This window comes from Dama dama, chromosome 18, assembly GCF_033118175.1.
Source record: "Dama dama isolate Ldn47 chromosome 18, ASM3311817v1, whole genome shotgun sequence".
Classification (NCBI taxonomy): domain Eukaryota; kingdom Metazoa; phylum Chordata; class Mammalia; order Artiodactyla; family Cervidae; genus Dama; species Dama dama.
In genome coordinates, this window is record NC_083698.1 from 61,679,642 (window position 1) to 61,692,891 (window position 13,250).

Genomic DNA, 13,250 nt, shown 5'->3' on the forward strand with positions numbered 1-13,250 from the left:
CTTACAACTGTTACCCGTATGTTTGAAAGATGAGTGGAGACATGAAATATATAAAAAAGATTAAATCAAATGTCTAGAGGTGAGAACTACAAGGTCTGATATGAAAAATATACTGGATGGTATTAACTAAATAACATTGGATGAGATTAATAACAAATACATCAGGTATGATTAAACATTGTAGAAGAGTAGTGAGAACTAGCAGTAGAAATTAATCTGAAATGAAACACAGAAAGCAAGCATAGAAATTGTAAAGAACCTCAGTGAGTTGTAAGGCACCTTCAAGCAGCCTAATGTATGTGTAATTGGAGTCCTAAAGTAAAGAAGAGAGAAAGGAGGAAAGAATATTTGATGAAGTCATGGCTGAAATGTTGCTGGATGATAAATCCATTAGCTTAAGAATCACAATAAAACACAAGCACAAGGATTATGAAGAAAATTATACCAAAAGCTTATCATAATCAAATTACTCCAAACCAGTAATGAATAGAAAAAATTTTAAAACAGCTGGAGAAAAGAAGATACATATATAGAGATGAACAAAGATAAGGATAACAGTAGGTATCTCATCAGAAGCAATGCAAATGAGAAGACAGTAGAGCAACATCCTTAAAGGGCTAAGAGAAAAATTTTGATCAAAAATTTTATACCCAGAAAAATATCTTTCAGATACAAAAACTGAAAGAATTCATTTCTGGTAGACCTACACTACAAGAAATATTAAAGAATGACAGAAGGATGGCTAATGCCAGATGGATCAAAGTATTGAGGAGCACTAAAAATGGTAACTAAATGGATAAATATGCAATATTTTTTCTTATCATTTGAATATCTTGACTAAATAATTGACTATTTGAACAAAATATATTTTGGGTTATAGTATATATAAAACAAATATATGACAAAAATAGCATAAAAATCTGGAGAGGAGAAATATATGCTATTGTAAAATTCTGGTATTATACATGAAGTGATACAATATCATTTGAAAGTAGATTGAGATAAATTAAGAGCATTTACCATAAACTCTAAAACAATTACTAAAATAACAAAATGACATATAACTAATAAACCAAAAGAGATAAAATGAAATCATAAGAATAACTAATCCAAAAGAAGGTAGAAAAAAAATGGGAACAAAGAATAGATGAGACAAACAGGAAACCAATAGCAAGACTATAAACACTAAGCATTATACTGTATCTTCCTTCTAAATATTGTTTTATTTAGTGAAATGCCACAAACTTCAATACGTTGCATTTTTATTCCCATTTCATTCAAAATATTTTCTAATTTTTTTTTTTTACTTCTACATTGATCTAAGGGCTACTTAGTAGTATATTATTTAGTTTCAAATTTAAATTCTTTCTAAATTGAACTATAGATTCCATGTCATCCATTAAAATCCTAGCAGAATTTTGGGGTAGAAATTGACAAGCTCATTTTAAAATTTATGTATAAATGCTAAGTACTCAGAATAGACAAAGCAGCTTGGGAAAAGAAGGAAAAAGTTGGAAGACTAAACAGGTAAGCCTGCTTTCAAGACTTATAAATCTGTAATAATCAAGGCAGTATAGTATTGGCATCCAGATAGAGAAATGGGTCTATGGAAGAGACTAGAATTTCCAGATCCACATGTATATGGATATCTTACTTTTGACATTGTCAGACAAATAAATTTCATATTGACAGTAAATGAAAGGTGGATTCTGCTGTAGAAGACTTGTTGATGCTGAAATGAATACTTGTGACCAATGTGTTGTTTTGATTGTCATTTTACTATAAAATGTATCCTTCATGTACACTGGAATGCTCACATTTACTGGCCAGTCAATGGTTTCTTTCTTCTGAAGGAAAAGCTACTTAGGAGGTCAGTTCAGACCAGAAAGTTGCCTGGTAAGCTGAGAATGTAGGGGTATAGGGGAAGTTAGTTGATGCATTGTAGCTTGAAAGTAGAATGTCTTGAAACTCTGTTTCTACCTTTGGCATGGGTATGCCAAGAAAAGTGAATAGGAATGATCTTGTGTACCTTAGATCCTGACAGTGCAAGAAGCAGCCCTCCATGGCACCCATTTTACATCTAGTCTCCTTTTGGATCTTACATTCAGTATCAGATATGTTGATATTTGGGATAGATTCACACTGTTAATTTTCAGTCTTTGCTTGCCTGGACCTTGGTCTTGATGAAACTTCTTTGATTTTAAGGCAGAGATCCTCAAACTTGTTTTTCTTATTTTCTTTTCCTATCATATAAGCCTAACATATTATCATAAACTCTGCATACTCCCCAAAGTATGCCCAGATCATGAACCTTGGTGGGTAAAATAGGCCAAAGATGATGAACAGTTCTGGGAACACTAGCTGGTACCCTGTCCTTTTCTCTCATAGGCAAGATGGTGCTACTATAACAATAAATTTGAATCCTTTCTAATTTACTTTAAAAATTAAACCTGTGAGACTGTAGTGCTAAACTGGTTTTAACAATGAATGATTTATAATACACTTCACCACTGATCATGCTGCTAAAGCCAACACTAGTGCTGGGAGGCAGTTTCTACAAATAGTTAATCCAATCCTTTGGGTTTTTTTACTTCTTTCTTCTCAGGGGATAACATTTGTTAGTTTCATTGTAGCCTTCTATGGATTGACAAAAGGTCTATTTCTTTTTTCTAGTTTCCTTTTTTTTTTCTTTTTAATTTATTTTTTTATTGAAGGATAATTGCTTTACAGAATTTTGTTGTTTACTGTCAAATCTCAGCATGAATCAGCAATAGGTATACATATATCCCCTCCCATTTGAACCTACCTTCCATCTCCCTCCCTATCCCATCCCTCTAGATTGATACAGAGCCCCTGTTTGAGTTTCCTGAGCCATATAGCAAATTCCCATCGGCTATCTATTTTACATATGGTAATGTAAGCTTCCATGTTACTCTTTCCATAACCCCTCTCCCCATGTCCATAAGTCTATTCTCTATGTCTGTTTCTCCATTGCTGCACTGTAAATACATTCTTTAGTACCATTTTTCTAGATTCCATATATGTGCATCAGAATACGATATTTATCTTTCTCTTTCTGACTCACTTTACTCTCTATAATAAGTTCTAGGTTCATCCACCTCATCAGAACTGACTCATATGCATTCCTTTTTATAGCTGAGTAATATTCCATTGTGTATATGTACCACAACTTCTTTATCCATTCATCTGTCAATGGACAGCTAGGTTGCTTCCATGTTCTAGCTATTGTAACTAGTGCTACCATGAACAATGGGATACATGTGTCTTTTTCAATTTGGTTTCCTCAGGGTATATATCTAGGAGTGAGATTGCTGGGTCATATGGTGGTTTTATTCTTGCTTTTTAAAGAATCTCCATACCGTCTTCCATAGTGGCTGTATCAATTTACATTCCCACCAACAGTGCAAGAGTGTTCCCTTTTCTCCACACCCTCTCAAGCATCTACTGTTTGTAGACTTTTTGGTGATGGCCATTCTGACCAGTGTGAGGTGATATCTCATTGTAGTTTTGATTTACGTTTCTCTAATAATGAGCAATGTTGAGCATCTCTTCATGTGTTTGTTAGCCATCTGTATGTCTTCTTTGGAGAAATGTCTGTTTAGGTCTTTTTCCCACTTTTTGATTGGGTTGTTTGTTTTTATGGCATTCATGGAGTTGTATGAGCTGCTTGTATATTTTGGAAATTAATCCTTTGTCAGTTGTTTCATTTGCTATTATTTTATCCCATTCTGAGTGTTGTCTTTTCACCTTGCTTATAGTTTCCTTTCCTGTGCAAAAGCTTTTAAGTTTAATCAGGTCCCCCTTGTTTAATTTTGTTTTTATTTCCATTACTCTAGGAGGTGGGTCATAGAGGATCTTGCTTTGATTTATGTCATCAAGTGTTCTGCCTATGTTTTCCTCTAAGAGTCTTATAGTTTCTGGTCTTACATTTAGGTCTTTAATCCATTTTGAGTTTATCATTGTGTATGGTATTAGGAAGTGTTCCAATTTCATTCTTTTATATGTAGCTATCTAGTTTCCCCAGCACCATTTATTGAAGAGGCTGTCTTTGCCCCATTGTATATTCTTGTTTCCTTTGTCAAAAATAAAGTACCCATAGGTGCATGGGTTTATTTCTGGGCTTTCTATCTTGTTCTGTTTTTCTATATTTCTGTTTTTGTACCAATACCATACTGTCTTGATGACTGTAGCTTTGTAGTATAATCCAAAGTCAGGAAGGTTAATTCCTCCAGCTCCGTTCTTCTTTCTGAAGACTGCTTTGGCTATTTGGTGTCTTTTGTGTTTCCATATGAATTGTGAAATTTTTTATTCTAGTTCTGTGAAAAATGCCATTGGTAATTTTATAGGGATCACATTGAATCTGTAGATGCATTTGGTAGTATAGTCATTTTCACAATACTGATTCTTCCTACCTAAGAACATGGAATATCTCTCCATCTGTTTATGTCATTTTTGATTTCTTTCATTAGTGTCATATTTTCTGCGTATAGTTCTTTTGTCTCTTTAGGTAAGTTTATTCCTAGATATTTAATTCTTTTTCTTGCAGTGGTGAATGGAATTGATTCTTTAATTTCTCTTTCTGATTTTTCTGTTAGTATATAGAAATGCAAGTAATTTCTGTATATTGATTTTGTATCCTGCTACTTTGCTAAATTCACATATTAGTTTTAGTAATTTTCTGAAACTATCTTTAAGGTTTTCTGTGTGCAGTATCAAATCTGCAAACACTGAGAGCTTTATTTCTTCTTTTCCAATCTGGATTCCTTTTATTTCTTTTCCTTCTCTGATTACTGTAGCTTGGACTTCCAGGACTATGATGAATAATAGTGGTGACAGTGGACACCCTTGTCTTGTTCCTGATCTTAGGGGGAATGCTTTCAGTTTCTCACCACTGAGAATAATGTTTGCTGTAGACTTATCGTACATGGCCTTTACTATGTTGAGGTAGGTTTCTTCTGTGCCCGTTTTTTGAAGAGTTTTAATCATAAATGGGGCTGAATTTTGTCAAAGGCTTTTTCTGCATCTATTGAGATTATCATGTGGTTTTTATGTTTCAATTTGTTAATATGGTGTATCACATCGATTGCTTTGCATACATTGAAGAATCCTTGCATTCCTGGAATAAACTCAACTTGATCTTGGTGTATGAGCTTTTTGATGTGTTGCTGAATTCTGTTTGCTAAAATTTTGTTGAGGATTTTTGCATCTATGTTCATCAGTGATATTGGCCTGTAGTTTTCTTTTTTTGTGTTGTTTTTGTCTGGTTTTGGTATCAGGGTGATGGTGGCCTCATAGAATGAGTTTGGAAGTGTTCCTTCCTCTGAAATTTTTTGAAAGAATTTTAGAAGGATAGGCATTAGCTGTTCTCTAAATTTTGATAGAATTCTCCTGTGAAGCCATCTGGTCCTGGGCTTTTGTTTTTTGGGAGATTTTTTTTATCACAGCTTCAATTTCAGTGCTTGTAATTGGATTGGTCATGATTTCTATTTCTACCTGGTTCAGTCTTGGAAGATTGAACTTTTCTAAGAATCTGTTAGGTTTCTTCCAGGTTATCCATTTTATTGCCATATAGTTGTTCATAATAGTCTTTTATAATACTTTGATTTCTGCATTGTCTGTTGTAACCTCTCCTTTTTCATTTCTAATTTTGTTGATTTGATTCTTCTCTCTTTTTTCCTTGATGAGGCTGACTATAGGTTTGTCAATGTTGTTTATCTTCTCAAAGAACCAGCTTTTACTTTCATTAATCTTTGCTATTGTTTCTTTTTCAATTATTTCTGCTCAGATCTTTATGATTTCTTTCCTTCTACTAATTTTGTTGTTGTTCTTCTTCTTTTTCCAGGTTGTTTTAGCTGTAAAGTTAGGTTGTCTAGTCAATGTTTTTCTTGTTTCTTGAGGTAGGATTGTATTGCTATAAACTTCCTTCTTAGAACTGCTTTTGCTGCATCCCACAGGTTTTGAGTTGTCATGTTTTCATTGTCATTTGTTTCTAGAAATTTTTTTGATTTCCATTTTAATTTCTTCGGTAACCTGTTGGTTATTTAGGAATGTGTTGTTTAGTCTCCATGTGTTTGTGTTTCTTACAGTGTTTTTCTTGTAATTGATACCTAGTCTCATAGTGCTGTGGTTGGAGAAGATGCTTGATATGATTTCAGTTTTCTTAAATTTCCTGAGGTTTGATTTGTGACCCAAGATGTGGTCTATCCTGGAGAATGTTCCATGTTTACTTGAGAATAAGGTGTATTCTTCTGCATTTGGATGGAATGTCTTGAAGATATCAATGAGATCCATCTCATCTAATGTATCATTTAAGACTTGTGTTTCCTTATTAATTTTGTGTTTTGATGATTTGTCCATTGGTGTGAGTGAGGTGTTAAAGTTTCCTATTATTATTGTATTACTGTCAGTTTCTCCTTTTACATCTGTTAGTGTTTGCCGTTGGAGAAGGCAATGGCACCCCACTCCAGTACTCTTGCCTGGAAAATCCCATGGATAGAGGAGCCTGGTAGCCTGAAGTCCATGGGGTCGCTAAGAGTCGGGCACAACTGAGCAACTCCACTTTCACTTTTCACTCTCATGCATTGGAGAAGGAAATGGCAACCCACTCCAGTATTCTTGCCTGGAAAATCCCAGGGACAGAGGAGCCTAGTGGGCTGCCATCTATGGGGTCACACAGAGTCGGACATGACTGAAGTGACTTAGCAGCAGCAGCAGCAGTGTTTGCCATGTACTGAGGTGCTCTTGTGTTGGGTGCATAGATATTTACAATTGTTGTATCTTCCTCTTAGATTGATCCCTTGAGCATTATGCAGTGTCCTTCCTTATCTCTTGTAATCTTTATTTTAAGGTCTATTTTGTCTGATATGAGGATTGCTACTCCAGCTTTCTTTTGCTTCCCACTTGCATAGAATATATTTTTCCATCCTCTCACTTTCAGTCTCTGTGTGTCTTTAGGTCTGAAGTGGGTTTCTTATAGACAGCATCTATATGGGTGTTGTTTTTGTATCCATTCCGCCAGTCTGTGTCTTTTGGTTGGAGCATTTAATCCATTTACATTGAAAGTAGTTATTGATAAGTATGTTCCTATTGCCATTTTCTTAATTATTTGTGGTTGATTTTGTAGATCTTTTTCCTTCTCTTGTATTTCTTGACTATATAAGTTCCTTTAACATTTGTTGTAAAGCTGGTTTGGTGGTACTGAATTCTCTTAACTTTTGCTTGTCTGAAAAGCCTTTTATTTCTCCATCAATTTTGAATGAGATCCTCGCTGGGTACAGTAATCTTGGTTGTAGATTTTTCCCTTTCAGTACTTTAAATATAACCTGCCATTCCCTTCTGGCCTGCAGACTTTCTGCTGAAAGATCAGTTGTTAAGCTTACAGGGTTTCCCTTGTATGTTACTTGTTTCTTCTCCCTTGCTGCTTTTAATATTCTTTCTTTGTGTTTAGTCTTTGTTAGCTTGATTAGTATGTGTCTCGGCGTGTTTCTCCTTGGGTTTATCCTGTATGGGACTCATTGTGCCTCTTGGACTTGATTATTTCCTTTTCCATGCTGGGGAAATTTTCAACTATAATCTCGTCAAGAATTTTCTCATACCCTTTCTTTTTCTCTTTTTCTTCTGCGACCCCTATAATTCGAATGTTGTTGTGTTTGATATTGCCCCAGAGGTCTCTGAGAGTATTCTCAGTTCTTTTCATTCTTTTTACTTTATTCTGCTCTTCAGAAGTTATTTCCATCATTTTATCTTCCAGCTCACTGACTTGTTCTTCTGCTTCAAATATTCTGCTATTGATTCCTTCTAGAGTATTTTTAATTTCAGTAATCATGTTGTATGTCTTTGTATGTTTATTTTTAGTTCTTCTAGGTCTTTGTTAATTGATTCTTGCATTTTCTCCATTTTGTTTTCAAGGTTTTTGATCAGCTTTACTATCATTATTCTGAATTCTTTTTCAGGTAGTTTATCTATTTCCTCTTTGTTTATTTGGACTTCTGTGTTTCTAATTTGTTCCTTCATTTGTATAGTATTTCTCTGCCTTTTCATTATTTTTTCCTAACTTATTGTGTTTGAGGTCTCCTTTTCCCAGGCTTCAAGGCTGAATTCTTGCTTCCTTTTGGTTTCTTCCCTCCTTAGGTTGGTGTAAGTAATTTGTGTAAGCTTTGTACAGGGTGAGATTTTTACTGAGTTTTTGTTTGTTTTTCCTCTGATGGGCAAGGCTGAGTGAGGTGGTAATCCTGTCTGCTGATTATTGGGTTTGTATTTTTGTTTTGTTTGTTGTTTAGATGAGGCGTCCTGCACAGGGTGCTACTTGTGGTTGGGTGATGCCAGGTCTTGTATTCAAGTGGCTTCCTTTGGGTGAGTTCTCGCTATTTGATACTCCCTAGGATTAGTTCTCTGGTAGTCTAGAGTCTTTGAGTCAGTGCTCCCACTCCAAAGACTCAGGGCTTGATCTCGAGTTTTGCGTGGGTCTATGTATTCTTTTCCACTGGTCAGGTACTCCTGTCCACTTTCAGCTGGTGTTCTGCATGCACTTCTATGTCTGAAGGTGTATTCCTGTTGTATCCATGGAGAGAGATGTACTCCATGTCCACCTACTCCGCTGCCATCTTGTCCTGTCCTCTGTTTCTTTAATGAAGGAACTTCCTTCCACATGAGAATCTAGGATCCTTATTTTCCATCAGTTTACAGGACCAAACATCTGGAGTACCCTTGGGCCCAACTAAGATAAATCATCATAACAACACATGTTCTGATTCACATCCTATTTCCCTTAGCCATTTGTCCATGAAAACTCTTGTGACCCATTTACTTAATATATTTGTATGTATCAAGATATGGAGCATCAACGGTAAGTAAATGCTATGGTTTAGCAAGAAAGAGGCATGAAATATGTGCTTTTTTGAAACATTTTATGCATTATTTTCTCAAGTTGTGTGATAACCCAAATGTCTTAACCCTCTACTGCAATGTCCCTGTCAAAGGAAAACAACAAAAAGTTGATAAATGAAAGAATTTCATTATTATTTTTAGATGCTTATTATTTTTATGCATCTAGTTAGGATACCCTAATTATATCCTGAAAGGTTTTGTTACTTACAGTTTTTCACTGATAAACTTCAGTGCCAGTTTCTAATTAATTTTAGAAACCTTGCTATAGGTTGTCCCAAGAATAAGAGTTTTGTGAGTGCAGTGATGCCAAAACCCAGTATAATTTTTTGGATGGATTTTGGGGAAAACTATTAACCAATGCATTGTATGTGGGTTAGAAGTGGTCAAATGGGGTGAAATTTAAAAGAAAAAAATTTCTTTGTTCCTTTTTACTGAGGATGATACACTTGAAAGCATGGGAGTATAAAACCTGTGACATCCACATGGCTCTAGCATAGATGGTCACAGTGAATCAGAACAGTTAGCTCTTTTGGTTACAAGCATCCATTTCAAACCAATGTGTTTTTAATATAGTTTTAGGTTCAGTGAATGTGCTTTGTAAGGAGGGTATGTAATAGATATCCTCATGATGGATTATAAAGGAACAAGTGACATTAAACTATTATTTACTCCTGTAAGTTTTGTGTTATTGAAGTTCACATTTGTAGTATCAAACAGCAACTGAATTTGTGTGTATATATATACATATATACAATATACATATATGTGGATTGTGTATATGTATACAGTAGGTGAATATATGTGTGTGTGTATATATGTATAATACAGTGTTAATTGGCACAATTACAATAGTTAAATTGTGTTATAGTAAAGAAAACTTCTCAAGTCAATTCATGCTTTTCAGATAGCCATTTAGATTCCAGTCTCTTAGCAAATAACTACATAGTAGAAATGTCACATAAAAGTATATTATGTACTCTCTGTTAATGATGAAATTAATCTTTTTAAACAACTTTTCCCTAGCAATTATTGGTATATAAGCTTTCATTGTTTCACTCTATCTTCTAGACATTTCGTTACACTCTTAATGTACCATTGAATTTTTCAAGGAACCTGGTTTGACAGAGAAGATTACAATTTTGGAACTACTGGGGAAATGTGATTTGTCTTTTTTTTTCTTTTATAGATGTTCAGGATTAAAAATAACTTTTTAGTATTCATGAAATAAATATTTATCTGTTTTCCCCCTAGAAAAATTATATTCTGTCAGATTCTTTGCAAGTGATTGGAGAAACACAAACAACAATACATTTGTCAAAAGAAACTCTATTAACATTATAAATTTTTAAAAAAAAAAAACAGCTGCTTTTGAAATATGTGCCAAAGCCAGGAGCAAGCTATGTTTCCCTTGTTATGCCGTTTTTTTTTTTTCTAGACACCCACAAGGTAGAAGAGCTGTTAAAAATGCAACGTCAAGCAAGTATCGAAGCTTTCTCTTTGTGTTTATTCTTAGTGTTTTAAACCAAAGGGCAGCCTGATCTCCAAGTGATGATAACTGTATTTCATACATAGTAGTTATCTACAATGTATGCTATTTTTATTCTATAGCCTGGAGCCACAGTGAAAACATGAGAATAAATGTTTGTTTTTTTTCCTTTCATTCGTTTTGAATCTTTCTTTTTCCTGAACTAATAAAATAGGAGAAAACGTAAAAAGCAGTCAGAATATTTCAGGCCTAAAATCCCAGCCTCATTTAACTTTGTCTAAAGGACTTCCTTATTCTCTGGTTTCTTGTTGGTTTCAAAAATAGAAGATTCAAAAGCTGATCAGAAACGAAACTTGGGTGCAGACAACTCTGCCCTTCCCTGACCTAGAGGAGTGATATGAGCTGTTGATGCCTGACTTTTACTTACCTCTTAATGGGGGTCAGGTCCAGGGGCACTTGGTGAGCTGAGTACTTGATTTCCTTTAGTGTTGAAGTACTAGGTTCTTAATACAGAGAAGAATGGCAGTAAAATACCTTGGACAATATGGGACAGAAGAACAAGAGGCAGTTATTCACATAGTTTAAGTTTGGAAAGAAGAACCATGCTATATAAAGGAAGAAAGAAAACAGCAAAGTAAAAGGATAAAAGTTAACATGATCATTATTCTCAGTGATAGCACAGATGCCAAGGATCAAAAGAAAGGAAAAGAAAAGTCCCAAGGGTTGAACCTAAGAACTATCCTTTGTACTTACTCTGTATATTTGGGTTAAATGGGTAAATGTTAGGAAATGAGGAAATGATGGCATAGGTAAGGTTTCAGGAAATTATATTCCTACAAATTTACTTTATCATCTGTTTATTCTCTCCATCCATCATCCATCCATTCATCCATTCATCTACCCATCTTAGGAGAGCTATAGCCTTGGTATTATATGTAGTAAAATTAATTTAGAATAATTCATTAGAATTATTTAGAATAATCATATCTTCTATCATTTGGGGCAAAGAGAAAGCATGCATGTATACTTTGGGGTTTTGGTGGTAACCTTTTAAAATAGCTGTCTTGGGACTTTCCTGGAAGTCCAGTGGTTGAGACTTTGCATGTCCAATGCAGGGGGCTTGGGTTTGATCCCTGGTCAGGGAACTAGGATCCCACATGCTGCAGCCAAAAAAAAAAAAAAGAAAAAAAAACAATAAAATAGCTGTCTTGCACTTACAACCTAGAAGATTGAAAACAATGCCTATCTCTAAGCAATGTTCATTTGTTTTTAGTATTTCCTCATTATTAAGGAACAAAACCAGGACCTGCTTATAAGCCCCACAGAAATTCTGCTAGATATTTTAAATTGAGCTTAGTTTTACCACATTTATTCTTCTGCAGGTTTTTTTTTTTTCTATTTAACGTTTTACAGATCTTTCTATTGCTTATGGTATCACTTTTATTATTTTTGTAGAAAGTTGACTCCATGGAGAGGCAGCTCTAGAAGAATTCCTGGGACTTGAAAATCTGATTTAATTCCAGCTCTGTGCTTAGCCAAGTCAGCTTGCTTTTGAGCTTGGGTGATAGTTGAATCAGGCAATAAAAAAATCAAGCCCCCCAAAAATGAAAAATTAAAGTATTTACAGATGTTTTTCAAAGCCAGTGCCAGATTCTATGAGGCCTGCTTTGTAGAGATTCAGCTTGTGATCTAGGAATAAGCAGTATGACTGCTAAACACATATCTGGAGTCCAATCAAATCTGAACTTTAAGCCTCTTAAAACAGCTGTCTTTAAACCAAATGATTTTCTGTAGCATCTCTACTTTCCTCTAGGAGCAGCCTGGGAAGGGAGGAATAGGGCCACATTGTTGTAAATCTCCATCTTCTATTTCTTTAAATGAAGTTGCTGAAACATTCTTTATTGTTCATTCCCTTGGAGTAAATACCTTTCTGTGAATTCATACAACCACACACTTCAGGCTTCAGAGTCTGCATGGCTGCCTCACTATGAAATGTGAGAGGTTTTGCCTAGGGGCAGGTGAGGAGGTGGCACTTACTTAGCTATTTTCTTGAATTTTCCCAAATCGAGTGAAGATATTTTCCATTTCAGTTCATCAATCACTCTTAAAAAGATGAGTGAGTTTAACTACTTTCTGTGGCCTCCAAAAAACCAACATCAATTTACAATCAATGGAATTCAAAGCAGCGATAACAAAAATAGTCATGTAAATCAGATCAATACAGAGTGATTTCTCACACTCTGGTTTTAGGTCCTCATTTTTATATACTTTGTAGTTTTACCCAGTTTTAGTTTTAAATGCTTATGCAGTTTTAGTTTACATTGAAAACAAATACACAAAACTGAAATAAAGCAAAGCAAGTCTGTGACATTTGAAGCTCAGGAGAGAAAAGAGTTGAGTGAGGAGATTTACAAGACATGTCAAAGCTGCTTGGAAGGCAGGTGCTGTTTCTCTGGGAGCTTAGTCCCACAGAGTGTCATGCACAGTGGGCTATTTCTTCATAGGGAGTACACATTTTTGACATATCATAATTTGCTATTGAATATATTATAAAATCAGTGTACTTATGATTTCATTTTTATTTCACACTTTGAAAGTCAGGATTAGAAAAGGGTTGGAGAGAGATTTCCTGTTCATCATTACACCTTTGTCTGTCCCATCCACCTCATACTTAATTCTCTGCCTTTCGATGAAACAACAATAATTTGCTGAGTATATGCTGTGTGTCAGGCATTGTACTACATTCAAGAGGAGTTATACTCCATAGCACAGGGAACTCTACTCAAAACTCTGTAATGACCTATAGGGGGAAAGAATCTAAGAAAAAATAGTGAATATAGGTATATGTATATGCACT

The 13,250-nt window shown here is 34.8% G+C and overlaps 1 protein-coding gene across 9 annotated transcripts in view; it reads left to right on the plus strand.

Annotated features, from left to right (window-relative positions):
- Window positions 1-13,250, plus strand: part of PDE1C (phosphodiesterase 1C) — a 517,256-nt gene that overhangs the window by 469,334 nt on the left and 34,672 nt on the right. Inside the window, exon 18 of one of the 9 annotated variants that reach the window (XM_061165414.1) lies at window positions 10,343-10,552. The exons of 7 other annotated variants lie outside the window; for them this stretch is intronic. In XM_061165414.1, the coding sequence (XP_061021397.1) occupies window positions 10,343-10,428 (86 nt within the window). In that variant the 3' untranslated portion in view covers window positions 10,429-10,552. Of the gene's footprint in view, window positions 1-10,342; window positions 10,553-13,250 lie in introns of those variants that run through there. One more of the 9 variants, XM_061165419.1, reaches the window with a different exon arrangement.